The sequence below is a fragment of the Kwoniella shivajii genome, chromosome 3 (assembly GCF_035658355.1).
Source record: "Kwoniella shivajii chromosome 3, complete sequence".
In the NCBI taxonomy this organism is placed as follows: domain Eukaryota; kingdom Fungi; phylum Basidiomycota; class Tremellomycetes; order Tremellales; family Cryptococcaceae; genus Kwoniella; species Kwoniella shivajii.
The window spans coordinates 1-12,485 of NC_085910.1; the positions used below are offsets into that span (position 1 = coordinate 1).

A 12,485-nucleotide genomic window follows, 5' to 3' on the forward strand; every position below is an offset into this window, starting at 1 on the left:
CCCTAACCCCTAACCCCCTAACCCCTAACCCCCTAACCCCTAACTCCCTAACCCCCTAACCCCTAACCCCCTAACCCCTAACCCATAATATCGCAAAATGAAGCACCCAGGGATGCGTTGTGGCCCCCTGGTGCATGCGATAATACGTTAAGATGCGTTGGTAGTCAGGTGCGTGCTGCAGCAACATACTTCTTCACACCCACCGATGCAAACAGGAACGAACTCAATGTAGTATATATTATTCATTACTGGTAACTTATATTTTTTGCTGCTGACTTGCTAGAATAGCCGTTCTACCCTTTTCGCTAACCCTCTTCACTTGCGATCGCCATTGCCGCAGTTGAACCCGCTGGCCAGCGTAGATGAGATTGAGCCCAGAGCAGGTTTTCTTCATACTGGAGACCCCATGGGCAAGCCGCACCCTGGCCAGCGAAGACTCCAGGAATCCAGGAGATGGCGTCGGTAAACTCCCAAATGGTCACTCCTGGGCAATTACCGTTGTCAAGACAGGCTTGGACAACCGTCGCATAATCATCGGCTCTGACCTTGCGCGTCAGCCTAAGGTGTCGGCAGATCAAAACCAGAAAACTCACTGAATCTGTAACCAGGTAGAGTTGGCAATCCCGAGTTATTGACGGGAACTCTGACGTCTAACTCCGTTATAGCTACATCCAAGCCCATGTCGGTGAACTGCTTCATACTCGCCTGTAGTGTTGTTGGTACCTCTCCTCCAACGAAATGAGACTCGAAGCCAACCCCATCAATGGGTACTCCCTGATCCTTGAGCCCAGATACGATGCTAGCAAGGGCGATAGACTTATTATTGACTGCTTCAATGTTGTAATCGTTTATATACAGTTTGAGATTTGGCGCGGCATCACGGGCGTATTGCAAACAGACAGCTAGATAGTCTTCTCCAAGGACGTCGTACCACACAGATGCCTTGATGGTACCGTTGTCGTTGAGTGCTGGGATATATCAGCGAACAGGCATGTTTGCGGGACGTAGACAGAGATGTTAGCAGACTCACGCTCGTTGATAATGTCCATGGCATAGAGATCGTTTTTGTATCTGCCAAGCACTGCATCGATGTGCTCTTTCAAAACGGTCTTAAGCTCGTCAGGGTCGGTGATATTGGTGACGTAGGTGGGGCTGAGCGGCGTTAGCTGTATGTGCACATCAAAGTCAAGATGAAAACTCACGTTTGTTGGTCCCAACAGAAATTGTGTCCTCGGACGATTCCACCCACTTCCTTTGCCTTTGCAATGACCTGTAAGGGTTGTGAGCGCGGAAATCGGGGTTCAGCCAGGGCAGGAACTTGCCAGGTCACTTCCGTCCAGTTGAAAACACCCCTTTGAGGTTCGATGACCTCCCACTTCATCTCGTTCTCCGGGTGAACTGACTGAACTGCCGGTCGAGAATAGCTGTATATCTATCATCTGCGGCGTAGAATGTTTGGAAGGCTGTCCCAAAGTACCGGTTACTATTGGCTTGAGCGAGCGATCGAAGGGGTGAGCTTTGGCACTGATCAGATGACCATCGGGGTGATACTGGAGATGCTAAGACCTGAGAACAAAGGAGAGCGTAGGCAAGTAATTTCAACATGTTGAGCAATTGCGATGTGTTACGCCTGACATCTCGGAGCAGATCTAGAGCGTTTACTTATATATCGAGAGGATGCTCAGCGAGATTGAGCTATCAGTGATACATGAGATGATCAATACGCCGAAATCGTACCGCGACGCAAAGATGCTAAGATTAATGAAAAAGTTGATCACCGGAACATGAAGTCCTCCGTTATTAGTGTGGCTTCCCCAGATGCACAGTGGAGACATCACATGCCCCACATCTGCCGAGCCGGTAATACCCGTCCTGGTTAGCGCCGGAAAATATATCTCGGTGGATAAGACCTCCACTCCCCATTGTCTGAGCAGCGAGGGAAACACTTAGGATGCATCTTCGTATTTGAGCAACGAGCGAGAGTCTTCTCCTTGACACTCGCCCGTGGATGTCACTCGCTTTTGCATTTGATCTCAAAGACATGTTAGTAGAAGGACTTGCTTTGACCGGACTCGTTGGTTTGGCATTGGCCGTCAATCCACCATCTCCTCAGACAATCGGGTCGAGTATCTCCATACTCACTCACAATGATTTGTACGGTGAGTGTCTGCCCTGATTCTCAGCTGATATCTCTCAGGGAGCTCATCGCCGCGAGACTCGTCGATCATGGTCCTTCACGACCCGCTCACCTACTCGTCTGGCGAGTCAGCCTGCATGAAGCTGGGAGAAGCGCTATGGAGCCCATCTCAAGCCGACTTTCTCCCGTATCTGGACTATACCGGAAGAGGCGGTCTGCACTGGGCAGCAATGACATGTGTTAATATTACCTCTTCCAGAACACGTGATATTGTGCCAAGTACGTGTGATCACAGTCAGAGATTGCCCGTATTGTGCACAAATTCAGCTTCGTACAGCAACTCGACGAAGCAAGACAATTCCAGCTATTGGCACACAGAGGTGCGAGTGGAAGAGCAAGCATGGATAACAGGGTAAGCAGACATTTGCGTCCCCGATGTGCAGCTAAATAACGTCAAACCCGACTTGGAACAGCTACAGAGACAAAGTTTCCTTTCGTTTCGAGGGTGTGCGCTACGCTTTGCAACCTGAACGGTTCACCTATTCCAGCATGTACAAGCCCTCTGCCAACCAATCGGCCTTGACGTTCGGCTCGGAATGCTTGCAAGCTCCGAACATTGGCAGCGAGGATTGTCTCTTCCTCAACATCTGGACTCCGTACCTCCCATTCAACACGTCAAACAATATGTCTCTCAAACCCGTAATGATGCAGATACACGGCGGAGCGTTTACTGGAGGAACGGGCAACGACCCTTCCTTAGACGGTGGAGCTCTGGCGAGTCGGGGAGATGTGGTTGTTGTAGACATCAACTACCGTCTCACTACACTCGGTTTCCTAGCTCTGCAAGATGGAATAACGAACGGCAACTTCGGACTCGGGGATCAGGTGACAGCTTTGAACTGGATACAAAAATATATTAAACATTTCGGTGGGGATCCGAACCGGGTGACCATCTTTGGTCAGTCGGCAGGTGCAGGCTCGGTCCGGGCTCTCATGGCGTCTCCGCAGGCGACTGGGAAATTTGCGGCTGCTATACCGCAATCGAACCTCGCTGGTCTAGCGTACGCTGCAACGTACAGCGAGTACTACGACATTGCAACAGAGTATCAGGTGGCCGCGAGGCCGATCCTGAATGCCACCGGATGCTTGGGAGCAGCCTCCGAAGTCAACTGTCTGAGGGGTATCGACCCTTTCGTTCTGGCGAATCTTTCCATCGTGGCGAGGTTTCTCGTTCAGGACGGTGTCTACATCGCCACCAATCGGCTCCAGCTCACTGGCAAAGGATCGACTGCAAATGTGCCTGTGATGCTGGGCTTTATGCGCGATGACGGGGCATCATTCATCACGTACCCAAAGACCGCAACCAACGTTACTTCCGTTCTTGGTCCATCCGGCTTCAATACCCAACTCACCCCGTCGACGCTCGCTTTATATCCCGTCCCCAATGGACAGAACGCTACAACCAATGTCTATAACGCTTCTGCAGCCCTCGCTACTGATGGCGAGTTCCGATGCCTAGATCTTGCTACAGCATACTCTGGTGCACTGCACAAAACCTTCCCTGCGATTTACGTTTACGAATTCAACCGCTCGTATAATGGATACGATCCCAACCCTCCTGTCTGTCAGGCACCAGTTGAAGCCGGATTTCCAGGCGGCAACCCCGCCAGGGAGTACTTCAAGTGCCACTCAGGGGAGCTGAATTACGTCTTTGGCACGCTGTCGTACCTCGGTCTGCCAGATCGGGATGGGTACGATATCCCCATGAGTCAATTCGTCCTAGACACATGGGCTAGCTTTGCAAGGACGTTCAATCCCAATCCTGATCTTCAATTCCTAGCAGCAAGGGGATTTACCAATACGACCAGCATAGCACAAGCAAGCGGTTACTGGAGCATGGTAGATCCGGAAGAGCCTAGGTTAAGAGTCATGCAGTATCCGGGTTACGAGACAGATTTTTACGTGTTCTCCAACGATCAGCGGTGCAACGCTCTTGGCCTGCCGCTTGATTACTACGAGAATTAATTGTATGGATTGGATAGGTGGGTGGACGATGATAAGATGAATAATCAGCATCTACATTGCGGCGTCGAGACATTGTAGCGGAAAAGATTACTTTAACTGCTGGTGGCGTGGTTTACACGCAGCAAAGATAATCTCAATGCATGTGACTTTGTTGACCTGTAAGCTTCTTATACACGTGGGTATGGCTAGAGAATTCGCCATGAACTTGTAAATCCACTTGATCGAATGGAGCAAAGACCGGTATTTCAGGGAGTGAGCACCGAATCGGCCCTTCAAGACGCCGACTCCTGTGCCGTCCATCGTCCGAAGAAGTATTCGGCGGTACCTTAATCGCCCCATGGCAATTGACGGTTTACAGTTGAGCCATTCATGATGAATGACGACCCATCCTTCTCTTCTGATCACATGCGCCCATGGGGTGTCGACTCCATTCAAGTCGAAGAGCGTCACTGGGCCCCGGGAAGACCGTATGCTAGCGACAAGCCGCCGAGGTCATCCCGTTCCTGGAGGGTAAACGGGGCACGGGGTAACTTTTCGGTCAATTGGCAAGATGATTTTCCTAAAAACAGCTGATGTTCATATATATTAGGGTGTGATTTTCCGATCTCCTGACAATCTCCATCAACATTGACACGACTTGTCATACAACCTCTTTCGCTGCCATTCCGTCACTCCAAGATGAGATTCGCTACCACCGCTTTTGGTCTTATCACGACTTTAGCGACTTTGGTTTCCGCCGATAACGATGCTCTGCAGAAATACTCCATTTACGCTTACGGTATAAATGCTACATTCATACCATACGGTGCAAGATTGACAAATCTCTACGTACATGACAAAAACAACTCACCCAGAGATGTCGTACTGGGTTACAATGACCCAGCACAATATGTCAAGGATACAGCTACCAATCACACATACTTTGGACCCATCGTAGGGTGATTATGTTTTCATTGGCCTGTCAATTACACTGTTAGATATAAAGATATTGGCTAACAGCTCAACTAGACGCTACGCCAACCGAATCAGAAACGGAACGTTCACTATCGGTGATACTGAGTATCATGTGCCGACCAACGAGCATGATGGACAGAACACTCTCCACGGCGGTACTGTGGGATATGACGCAGTGAGGGACTGCTAGTTCCGCCTTGCATGCAACGCTAACCGCGTGTATGTATAGCGTAACTGGACTACTACTCAACATAACACATCGAGTGTCACATTCACTCTTTTGGATCCAAGCGGAAACCAGGGGTTCCCAGGTGCAGTGGTAAGTACTTGTGCTCACTGCGCATCTCATTGATCATCAGGGTCGCTGACGGCACATGAAAGCTCACTCACGTCACTTACACTGTGTCTTCACCCCCCCGGCTCACCACGCGAATCGTGTCTGTATCTTTGGACTCGTACACTCCAATCATGCTATCAACGCATATTTACTGGAATCTTGGCGCTTTCCAATCTGCGACCATACTCAATGATACGCTGCACCTCCCATACGCGGATCGTATCATAGACATTGATTCAATCCTGGACGTGACTGGAGGGTTGTCATCGGTCAAGCTCCCCTGGCAGTCTCCGTCTCTACCGCTCAACTTTACTTCACCAAAACAGATCTACGAAGCAGTCCTCTACTCTCAGCAATGTGGCGCAGGATGCACAGGCATCGATAACGCATTCATCCTCGATCGCCCACCGTACTCGTCCGCAGAGGATGCGTCCGCGCCAGTGCTAGAGTGGACTTCCGCCGATACTGGTATAACCATGAAATTGAGAACCAATCAACAGAGCTTACAGCTTTACAGCTGCGGAGGCCAGAATGGTACCATACCCGTCAAAGCTAGCCAAGGAGGCGGATATGTGGAGAAGTATGGGTGTCTAGTTATTGAGCCTCAGCAGTGGATTGATGGGATCAACCATCCTGAATGGGGTCAAACGGACAGACAAATCTTCGGCCCAGACTCGCCTCCTCAAGTTCTATGGGCTTCGTATGATTTCTCAGCCCAATGATCTCTCAATCGTGTTGGTCAAAAATCGGGGCGGAAACGATATTTAGGTAGAAGACTGAAAATATATAATGATAACTTGTTGGGAAAACCGCAGACTGATCCACCTGTATATTGATATGGATCGTTACTCAAGGTACGCTTCCCGGGTACATTTGCAGTGTGGGTGCTTCACGAACTGAAGGACGACCGAGCTCTTCGATAGATGGGTACCACAACGACAGCAATGGCAGACCTTGGCCAATCGTTTGGCATCTACCACTTGTAATCAGTATTTATCCTCCTGACTCATTCCAGGAAGAGTCTTACCGGCAATGCCCCATCGCTCCACCAATTAAAGCGGGAAGTGATGCTGGGCCAAAGTGACTTGGCTGAAGTTGAACTCTTACCATGCCGTTCCCATATGAAGAGCGCCATGAAAATCACGTGTCGCGAGGAGCCGATCATGCTCTTTTAGAAAACATTGGACCATGCATAGTTCCGTCCAGGAACCCGGACTTCTCGAATGCATAGTTAGTCAGTCTGGTAATGAATCAAGAGGACAACGCTGGTGAAAGCGACAGGGGAGCCCAGAAACGCGGGAAATATTTTGGTCGGGTAGAAGGAGCGTGAGGAAACCAGATAATTCTAGATAGCGTATAGGTTAATCGTTCCAGCATGGTGATGCGCATACTGCTTGAAATTTCCTTACTTTTTGCGATCGCCCCGTTTCAAGCAACATCCTTACTTTCGCCATATGCCTCAGATCATTGACGGGTTGAGCATGGGTGGATGCGGGTTCAGATGGGGGTGGCCCCATCTTCAAACCTCTTGTGTCGCTGAGTTCTCCAGCTCGGTTATCGACATCTACATTTTGCTTCGTAGCTGAAGCAGCGGACTGCCGCCGTAGTCTCTGATTCTGCTGCGCCAGACTCCCAATATTTATTGTGTTCCCACACTCCCAGTCGTGTTTCCACACTTCGAGTCGAGTTCACCTCCCCGGAGCTCCTCGCCCTTCACAAGGATTACCTCTCTGTGGCACTCATAGCTTCCATGGCGAACGCTACACTGCGCACAAGGAAATGATCGGGAGCAGCAAATTCTGCGCCGGGAATCTGATAAATCGATAAGTGTCAGTCATCTAGTCTCCAACATCCGGGAATGATGCCCACTTAACACAGCCTTTTGGCGCTTTTTGGCGTTGGACGGACAGATAAAGATCGTTCGGCAACTGGACTTGATGGTAATTGAGGTTTTATAGGCAAGCATTGACGAACGGTCCATTACTTGAACCCCGGGCATCAAGAATGATACGTTTAAGAGATGGGAATCGAGGGAGCATTCTACAACTCGTTTATCGCCTCCATCGAGTCTACTGGATCGGAATCACTTTGATGACGAATCACGACGTGCTCTCGTCAGCTAATCTTACTTCAGGGTCAACCGGTAGCGAGGCCAGTCATCCCAGGCTATACCATTCATCTGTGAGGTCAGCACACAAAGTTTGTTTGTCACGGCTCGCTCCATGACATGGACGACTTGAAACATTGCGGATACTCGTAGACCTCCAGCAAAGTAAAGCGACTGCCTTTATTGACCCTCCACTTCTCGTGAAAGCTATACTCCGTACCAAAGTTGCATCTTCTGCATGCATATATATAATATGGACTCGCTACGATATTAGAGAAACATGATTCTGTGCATATGTCACAGGTCGGATTCGTTAAAATGGATATACAGATGGGTGTAATAAAAGCTTTATACAGATTTCATCCCAATTCGCAAGGAAGTCGTCATCCAATGCTATTCAATCTTCATACATCTTCTCATTGATGCTTCCTGTCAGGTAGACATTCAGCTTTCCGTATGCTACTCGAGTAGTTGCCGGCAGAAATAACAGGATGGCCAGGCACCGTAGCATGTACCACGTGGAGACCACGATGTTCAAAACACCCGTTCACGTTGACCTGCTTGTTATTTCGCAGTCCTACAGTTTCATTCCATTCACTCCTTTCTTCATCACATACAACTGCATTCCCTTCACAACGAATCAAGTCATTACAATATTTCCTGGTTGAGTGTGTCGCATCGGCATACTGTACTCTGAGATCCTACACGGCTGACCCGACTTTTTGAGACGCCAAACTTGCCAAGAGGGCTTTCGGATCCGAATCATGGTTCTGCAACACCTGCTCTCGCTGTTGGTTTTGCCGCTGTTCGTCCAGCTCCTTCAAGTTGAGGGTTTTAGAGGTGAGTGCACTGCCGGGGACTACAGGGCAACTTCTTAGCCCTGGACGTAAATCTGAACTTACTCTGCAACATTGTAGTCCCTATCAGCGACACTGACTCGTTACGCGAAGTATGTTCCGGAATGTATGGTGGTAAGGACGCGTACATCGAAGGTGAGTAATTACCTTACACTCGCTTATGTATACTGATCAATGAGTACTTTCAGTTAATTTCGACCCTACTTCCTCCGGTCAAGTAGCTTTGATCATATACGAGTGGAAAGATGTGCCGTATCTCGGCGTGGAAAGTTCGGATAATTCGGTGGGTGGTATTGATCATCTTGTGCGTCATGCGTGTCTGCTATGTTATCATTGATTGCTGAAAGTATAAAGATTCCGCAGAGGACCTACATCTGTACCACTTCGGCTGTTCGTTCTGGATTGTGTCTGCCATCCCAATTAGGACAATTCATCACATCTTTACCCCAGGGCGTTACGCAGGACTCCACATCTATCTTCACTAGTCCACTCAAATTCTCGTCTGATCCCATTCCCTCTCCGACTACTGAGCAAGATGATGAGAGTGATGAAGTGTCTGCACCGTCTACTACCAGTCACACTTTAGCGACGGAGACTGCAACGGTCGACTCCGACTTAGATGATGGGCAATTAGAAGCAGAGGAAGCAGCCGAGGAGTTGGCAGAAGCCGTTGGTGATTGGAAACGTCAGCTTGGAAACGATATCATTGGCAGTGTCACTGACACTCTTGGCGCGTCCGTTGGCGCCGATGATGAGGCTTTTGACATGGGAGGGGAAGAGGAAACACCTAGTACCAGCGCAGGGGGTGGAGCAGGGATTTTAGATACTTCTGACACCGGCACTGTGCCAGTGTATACAGCTCCTATCACTTACAGTGTTGCAAAGACAGGGTACTACTGTGTCGGTGAGTCCATTTGCATTTTCCACCTCTTCGAGATTTATGACTAATTTTACCCAGGTATTGTGCCCGTAACTCTTGTAAATTCACGATCTGAGATTCCACTCGAAGCTCGTCAGACTCCCACACGCAGAATACTCAGGCCTGGTACTCTTCAAAAACACCTTCGAAGGGGAATTACCGGCGGTTGAGTACCCAAAAATCAACGTGAGTCGCCATCAAGTTCTCACGGGACTTTAACAGTGTCTCCTCGTTAATTTCCCATTAGTTCTACGCCGCCTTGAGTCTGGTCTATTTCGTACTTGGGTGTGGATGGGCGTATCTATGTGTCCAGCAATTACGAGAGCTACTGTGAGTGCTAATTCGCCTTGTTCCTCTGTCTATTTGCCACTGTCTGATTTTGACTGCTATCATACTCAGGCCAATGCAATATTACATTTCTGGTACCATTGTCTTCCTCATCATAGAGATGCTGGCACAACTCGCGTACTACCGGTATATAAACAAGCACGGCGGCGGTACCACAAGTGTTGTATTCCTCTTTGTCATCGCAATCCTCAACGCCGCAAGAAACTCATTAAGCTTCTTCTTACTATTAATTGTCAGTATGGGTTTGTCAGTAGTGACGCAAAGTCTCGGTGCCGTGATGACCCGGGTTAGGATTTTGACTGCTTTGCACTTCATCTTCGGAGGTAAGTCTTGCGGGAGAATCGGAAGAAGCACGCTTACCACATTTGCAGTTATGTACTCTGTCGGGACCGTGGAAGTGGAACTAGACGTGAGTAAGGTGGTTTGGCGCGAGCAAGCTATCATGACTAATTAGTACCACATTAGAGCGCATCTCTCCTTATCGTGTTATTGATGATTTTCCCCCTGGCCCTGACCCTCACCGCTTTTTTGATGTGGATCATCGTGTCTCTTAATGGTATGTCAGGTGTTTGGACATATGTAGCTGCCCAGGCTGAGACTCACATCTGTAGGCACTATCATGCACCTACAGGCGAGAAAACAACGGTACAAGCTTCAGAAGTTTCAACGACTATGGAGAATTCTCATCATCTCCGTGATCGCTGTTGCAGGCTTCTTCGTTGTCTCTTCCATGAGCTTATCAAACCGACTGGATGAAGGTATGACTGGACCATTGTGTTGCATTGCAAGTGCTGATGTTTTCAATCATTTACAGATTATGCTCCAAACAACTGGAAGTACAGGTGGATATTGCTAGATGGTTCCCTTGCTACAATCTACCTGTGCGCCTTTGCAGCGATCGCTTGGCTATGGAGACCAGTGAGTGCTGTGCTTTCACAATGCATCTCCTCCATATCTCGAGCCATCCATGATTCCATGTAGGGAAGAGTAGCAAACGTAGCTAACATTTTCTTCCTGAGCAGACCCGAGATAATGTACAGTTTTCAATGTCCCAAGAGCTTGCGCAAGACGAAGCCGAGGCGGATGCTGAAGATTATGAGATCGATTCGCTTGAAGCTGGTCGACACCAGCCCCTTGCTCAGCATGACCTTGAGACGGACGGCGAGTACAGAAACCTGGTCGATGAAAGAGACGGTCAAGTAGTGTTCGCAATGGGTGAAGATAGTGATGAAGAGGGCAGTGAGAATTCTCGACATCAGAAGAAAGGTGGTTACAGAGATAGCGAGGACGATGCCGCCTCGACAGACGAAGACAAAAGAGGTAAACACGATTGATGTGTGACTTAGCTCTAGCAAGAGAGACATCAATAGAGTTTGATATCACCTAGACTATGCAAATATCCTTTTCCCTCTTCTTGCAACACATTTTGCATCAAAGGGGAACGATCTTCATCAAGGCAGGTCTGCTCTTCCAACTTGCATGCTCTGATCTTGACAAAGCGGACGTGGATCTACAGTGCAATACGTGGGTTCATTTGTTTGATGATGGAAGGCTACCTGCAGAGAATAGCTCCTCGTGCATTCGTTTAGTGTCCACTCCGAACGATTTCAGCTCTTCCAGCTAGTCCGCCTTGAACCCTTCGGGACCACCGGGACCACACAAACTTGAAGCAAATATCAGCGCCTCCATCAGTCTTGTCCATGTCAGTGAGAGATTGTACTCAAAACACTGAACTGAGGTCGTTGAGATATTGCGCCTTGCCTTGAGTGACGTGGGGCTGGGCTTGCAAGGTGAATGGATCGTATTCTGATCAGATGCTGGATTCTGCCTAGGGATGTCCCTGGAAGTATGTGGAAGTCGATCAGGTCGAATGAAAGAGAGAGGATAGTCAAGGTGGAGTTCATTTTTGACATGTAGGAGGCTCATTTTCCCGAAGTCAAATTTTTCACCTGGTATCGCATTCGGGGAAGGTGAGGAATAGAAAACCTTGTATTTGACATTGGGGTGTTTCCGTACCACCTGGCGAATATGATTTCCGAGCGCCCGGACTTTCTCGTTTCTAGCAACAGTCACATATGTGATCGGCTTGCTGGGATGGTCTACTTGAGAACTGAGTATAGATAGAAGAGCAGTGTGTCCGACACCCACCGATAGGAGGACAAGCGGAGCGTCTGGAGCTGCCGATGACCGCTCGTAGAAGAAGCTGCCGTATGGAGACGCCACGTGTATCAGGAACTTCGTGCACTTTGGCGTGGATGAGGTTCGACATCCTGGAGATTGATCGGTCGTCAGTTTCTAAATCATAGCAAATCTGATCTGATCTGAGCTCACTATCCAGGGTGTGCGGGCACAATCGGATCATCATTTGTGGGTATAGGAATCCCGTCTTCACTTTTACACTTATCCTGAAGTACTTCCCGTTGGACTTGTCTGAAAGAGAATATTGTCGAGCTTGTTTGTCACCCAGTGCGAAAATTCTCGTTCATGTAGACTCACTGAGAAACGGGACATTTGATAGCGCTCCTGACTGTAAGCCAGAAATTGGGCACTGGGCTTTAATCGGCGGGTTGTGGCTGGATTTGACCATTGTTTTCCAGGTGGAGGCAGCAACAATGAAAGCAAGGGTACTCTTCAAATCCTTTGTATGTGGTAGTCTTGTATCTTTCAGTAGACATGGGTGATGAAGATGCGGTAGCGGTTCTACACCACCGTTTATAGGACAAAACGGTGCCCGAGAGACTCCGATGGAGTGGTCATGTACACATAGGGTCCCATGAGAAACTTGTCACCCTAAGGCTTGC

General features: G+C 48.9%; 4 protein-coding genes across 4 annotated transcripts; 3 read left to right on the top strand and 1 right to left on the bottom strand.

Moving 5' to 3' along the window:
• Positions 1-315: 315 nt before the first annotated feature.
• Positions 316-1,605, bottom strand: IL334_002227 (uncharacterized protein; the record flags this gene model as incomplete). Its single annotated transcript, XM_062933973.1, has 6 exons — positions 316-388; positions 483-540; positions 594-968; positions 1,031-1,152; positions 1,203-1,407; positions 1,485-1,605. 6 exons carry the CDS (start codon positions 1,603-1,605, stop codon positions 316-318), a joined length of 954 nt encoding a protein of 317 aa, XP_062790024.1.
• A 1,216-nt stretch (positions 1,606-2,821) lies between these two features.
• On the top strand, positions 2,822-4,162 carry IL334_002228 (uncharacterized protein; the record flags this gene model as incomplete). Its single annotated transcript, XM_062933974.1, has 1 exon — positions 2,822-4,162. The coding sequence occupies one exon, from the start codon at positions 2,822-2,824 to the stop codon at positions 4,160-4,162; it is 1,341 nt and encodes a 446-aa protein (XP_062790025.1).
• Positions 4,163-4,840: 678 nt separating this feature from the next.
• Positions 4,841-6,175, top strand: IL334_002229 (uncharacterized protein; the record flags this gene model as incomplete). Its single annotated transcript, XM_062933975.1, has 4 exons — positions 4,841-5,100; positions 5,171-5,291; positions 5,346-5,435; positions 5,498-6,175. The coding sequence occupies 4 exons, from the start codon at positions 4,841-4,843 to the stop codon at positions 6,173-6,175; spliced, it is 1,149 nt and encodes a 382-aa protein (XP_062790026.1).
• Positions 6,176-8,324: 2,149 nt separating this feature from the next.
• IL334_002230 (uncharacterized protein) lies at positions 8,325-11,018 on the top strand (the record flags this gene model as incomplete). Its single annotated transcript, XM_062933976.1, has 13 exons — positions 8,325-8,400; positions 8,478-8,552; positions 8,606-8,700; positions 8,781-9,321; positions 9,376-9,429; positions 9,488-9,522; positions 9,584-9,666; positions 9,736-10,007; positions 10,056-10,093; positions 10,150-10,240; positions 10,296-10,442; positions 10,499-10,602; positions 10,707-11,018. The coding sequence occupies 13 exons, from the start codon at positions 8,325-8,327 to the stop codon at positions 11,016-11,018; spliced, it is 1,923 nt and encodes a 640-aa protein (XP_062790027.1).
• Between the last annotated feature and the right edge of the window lie 1,467 nt (positions 11,019-12,485).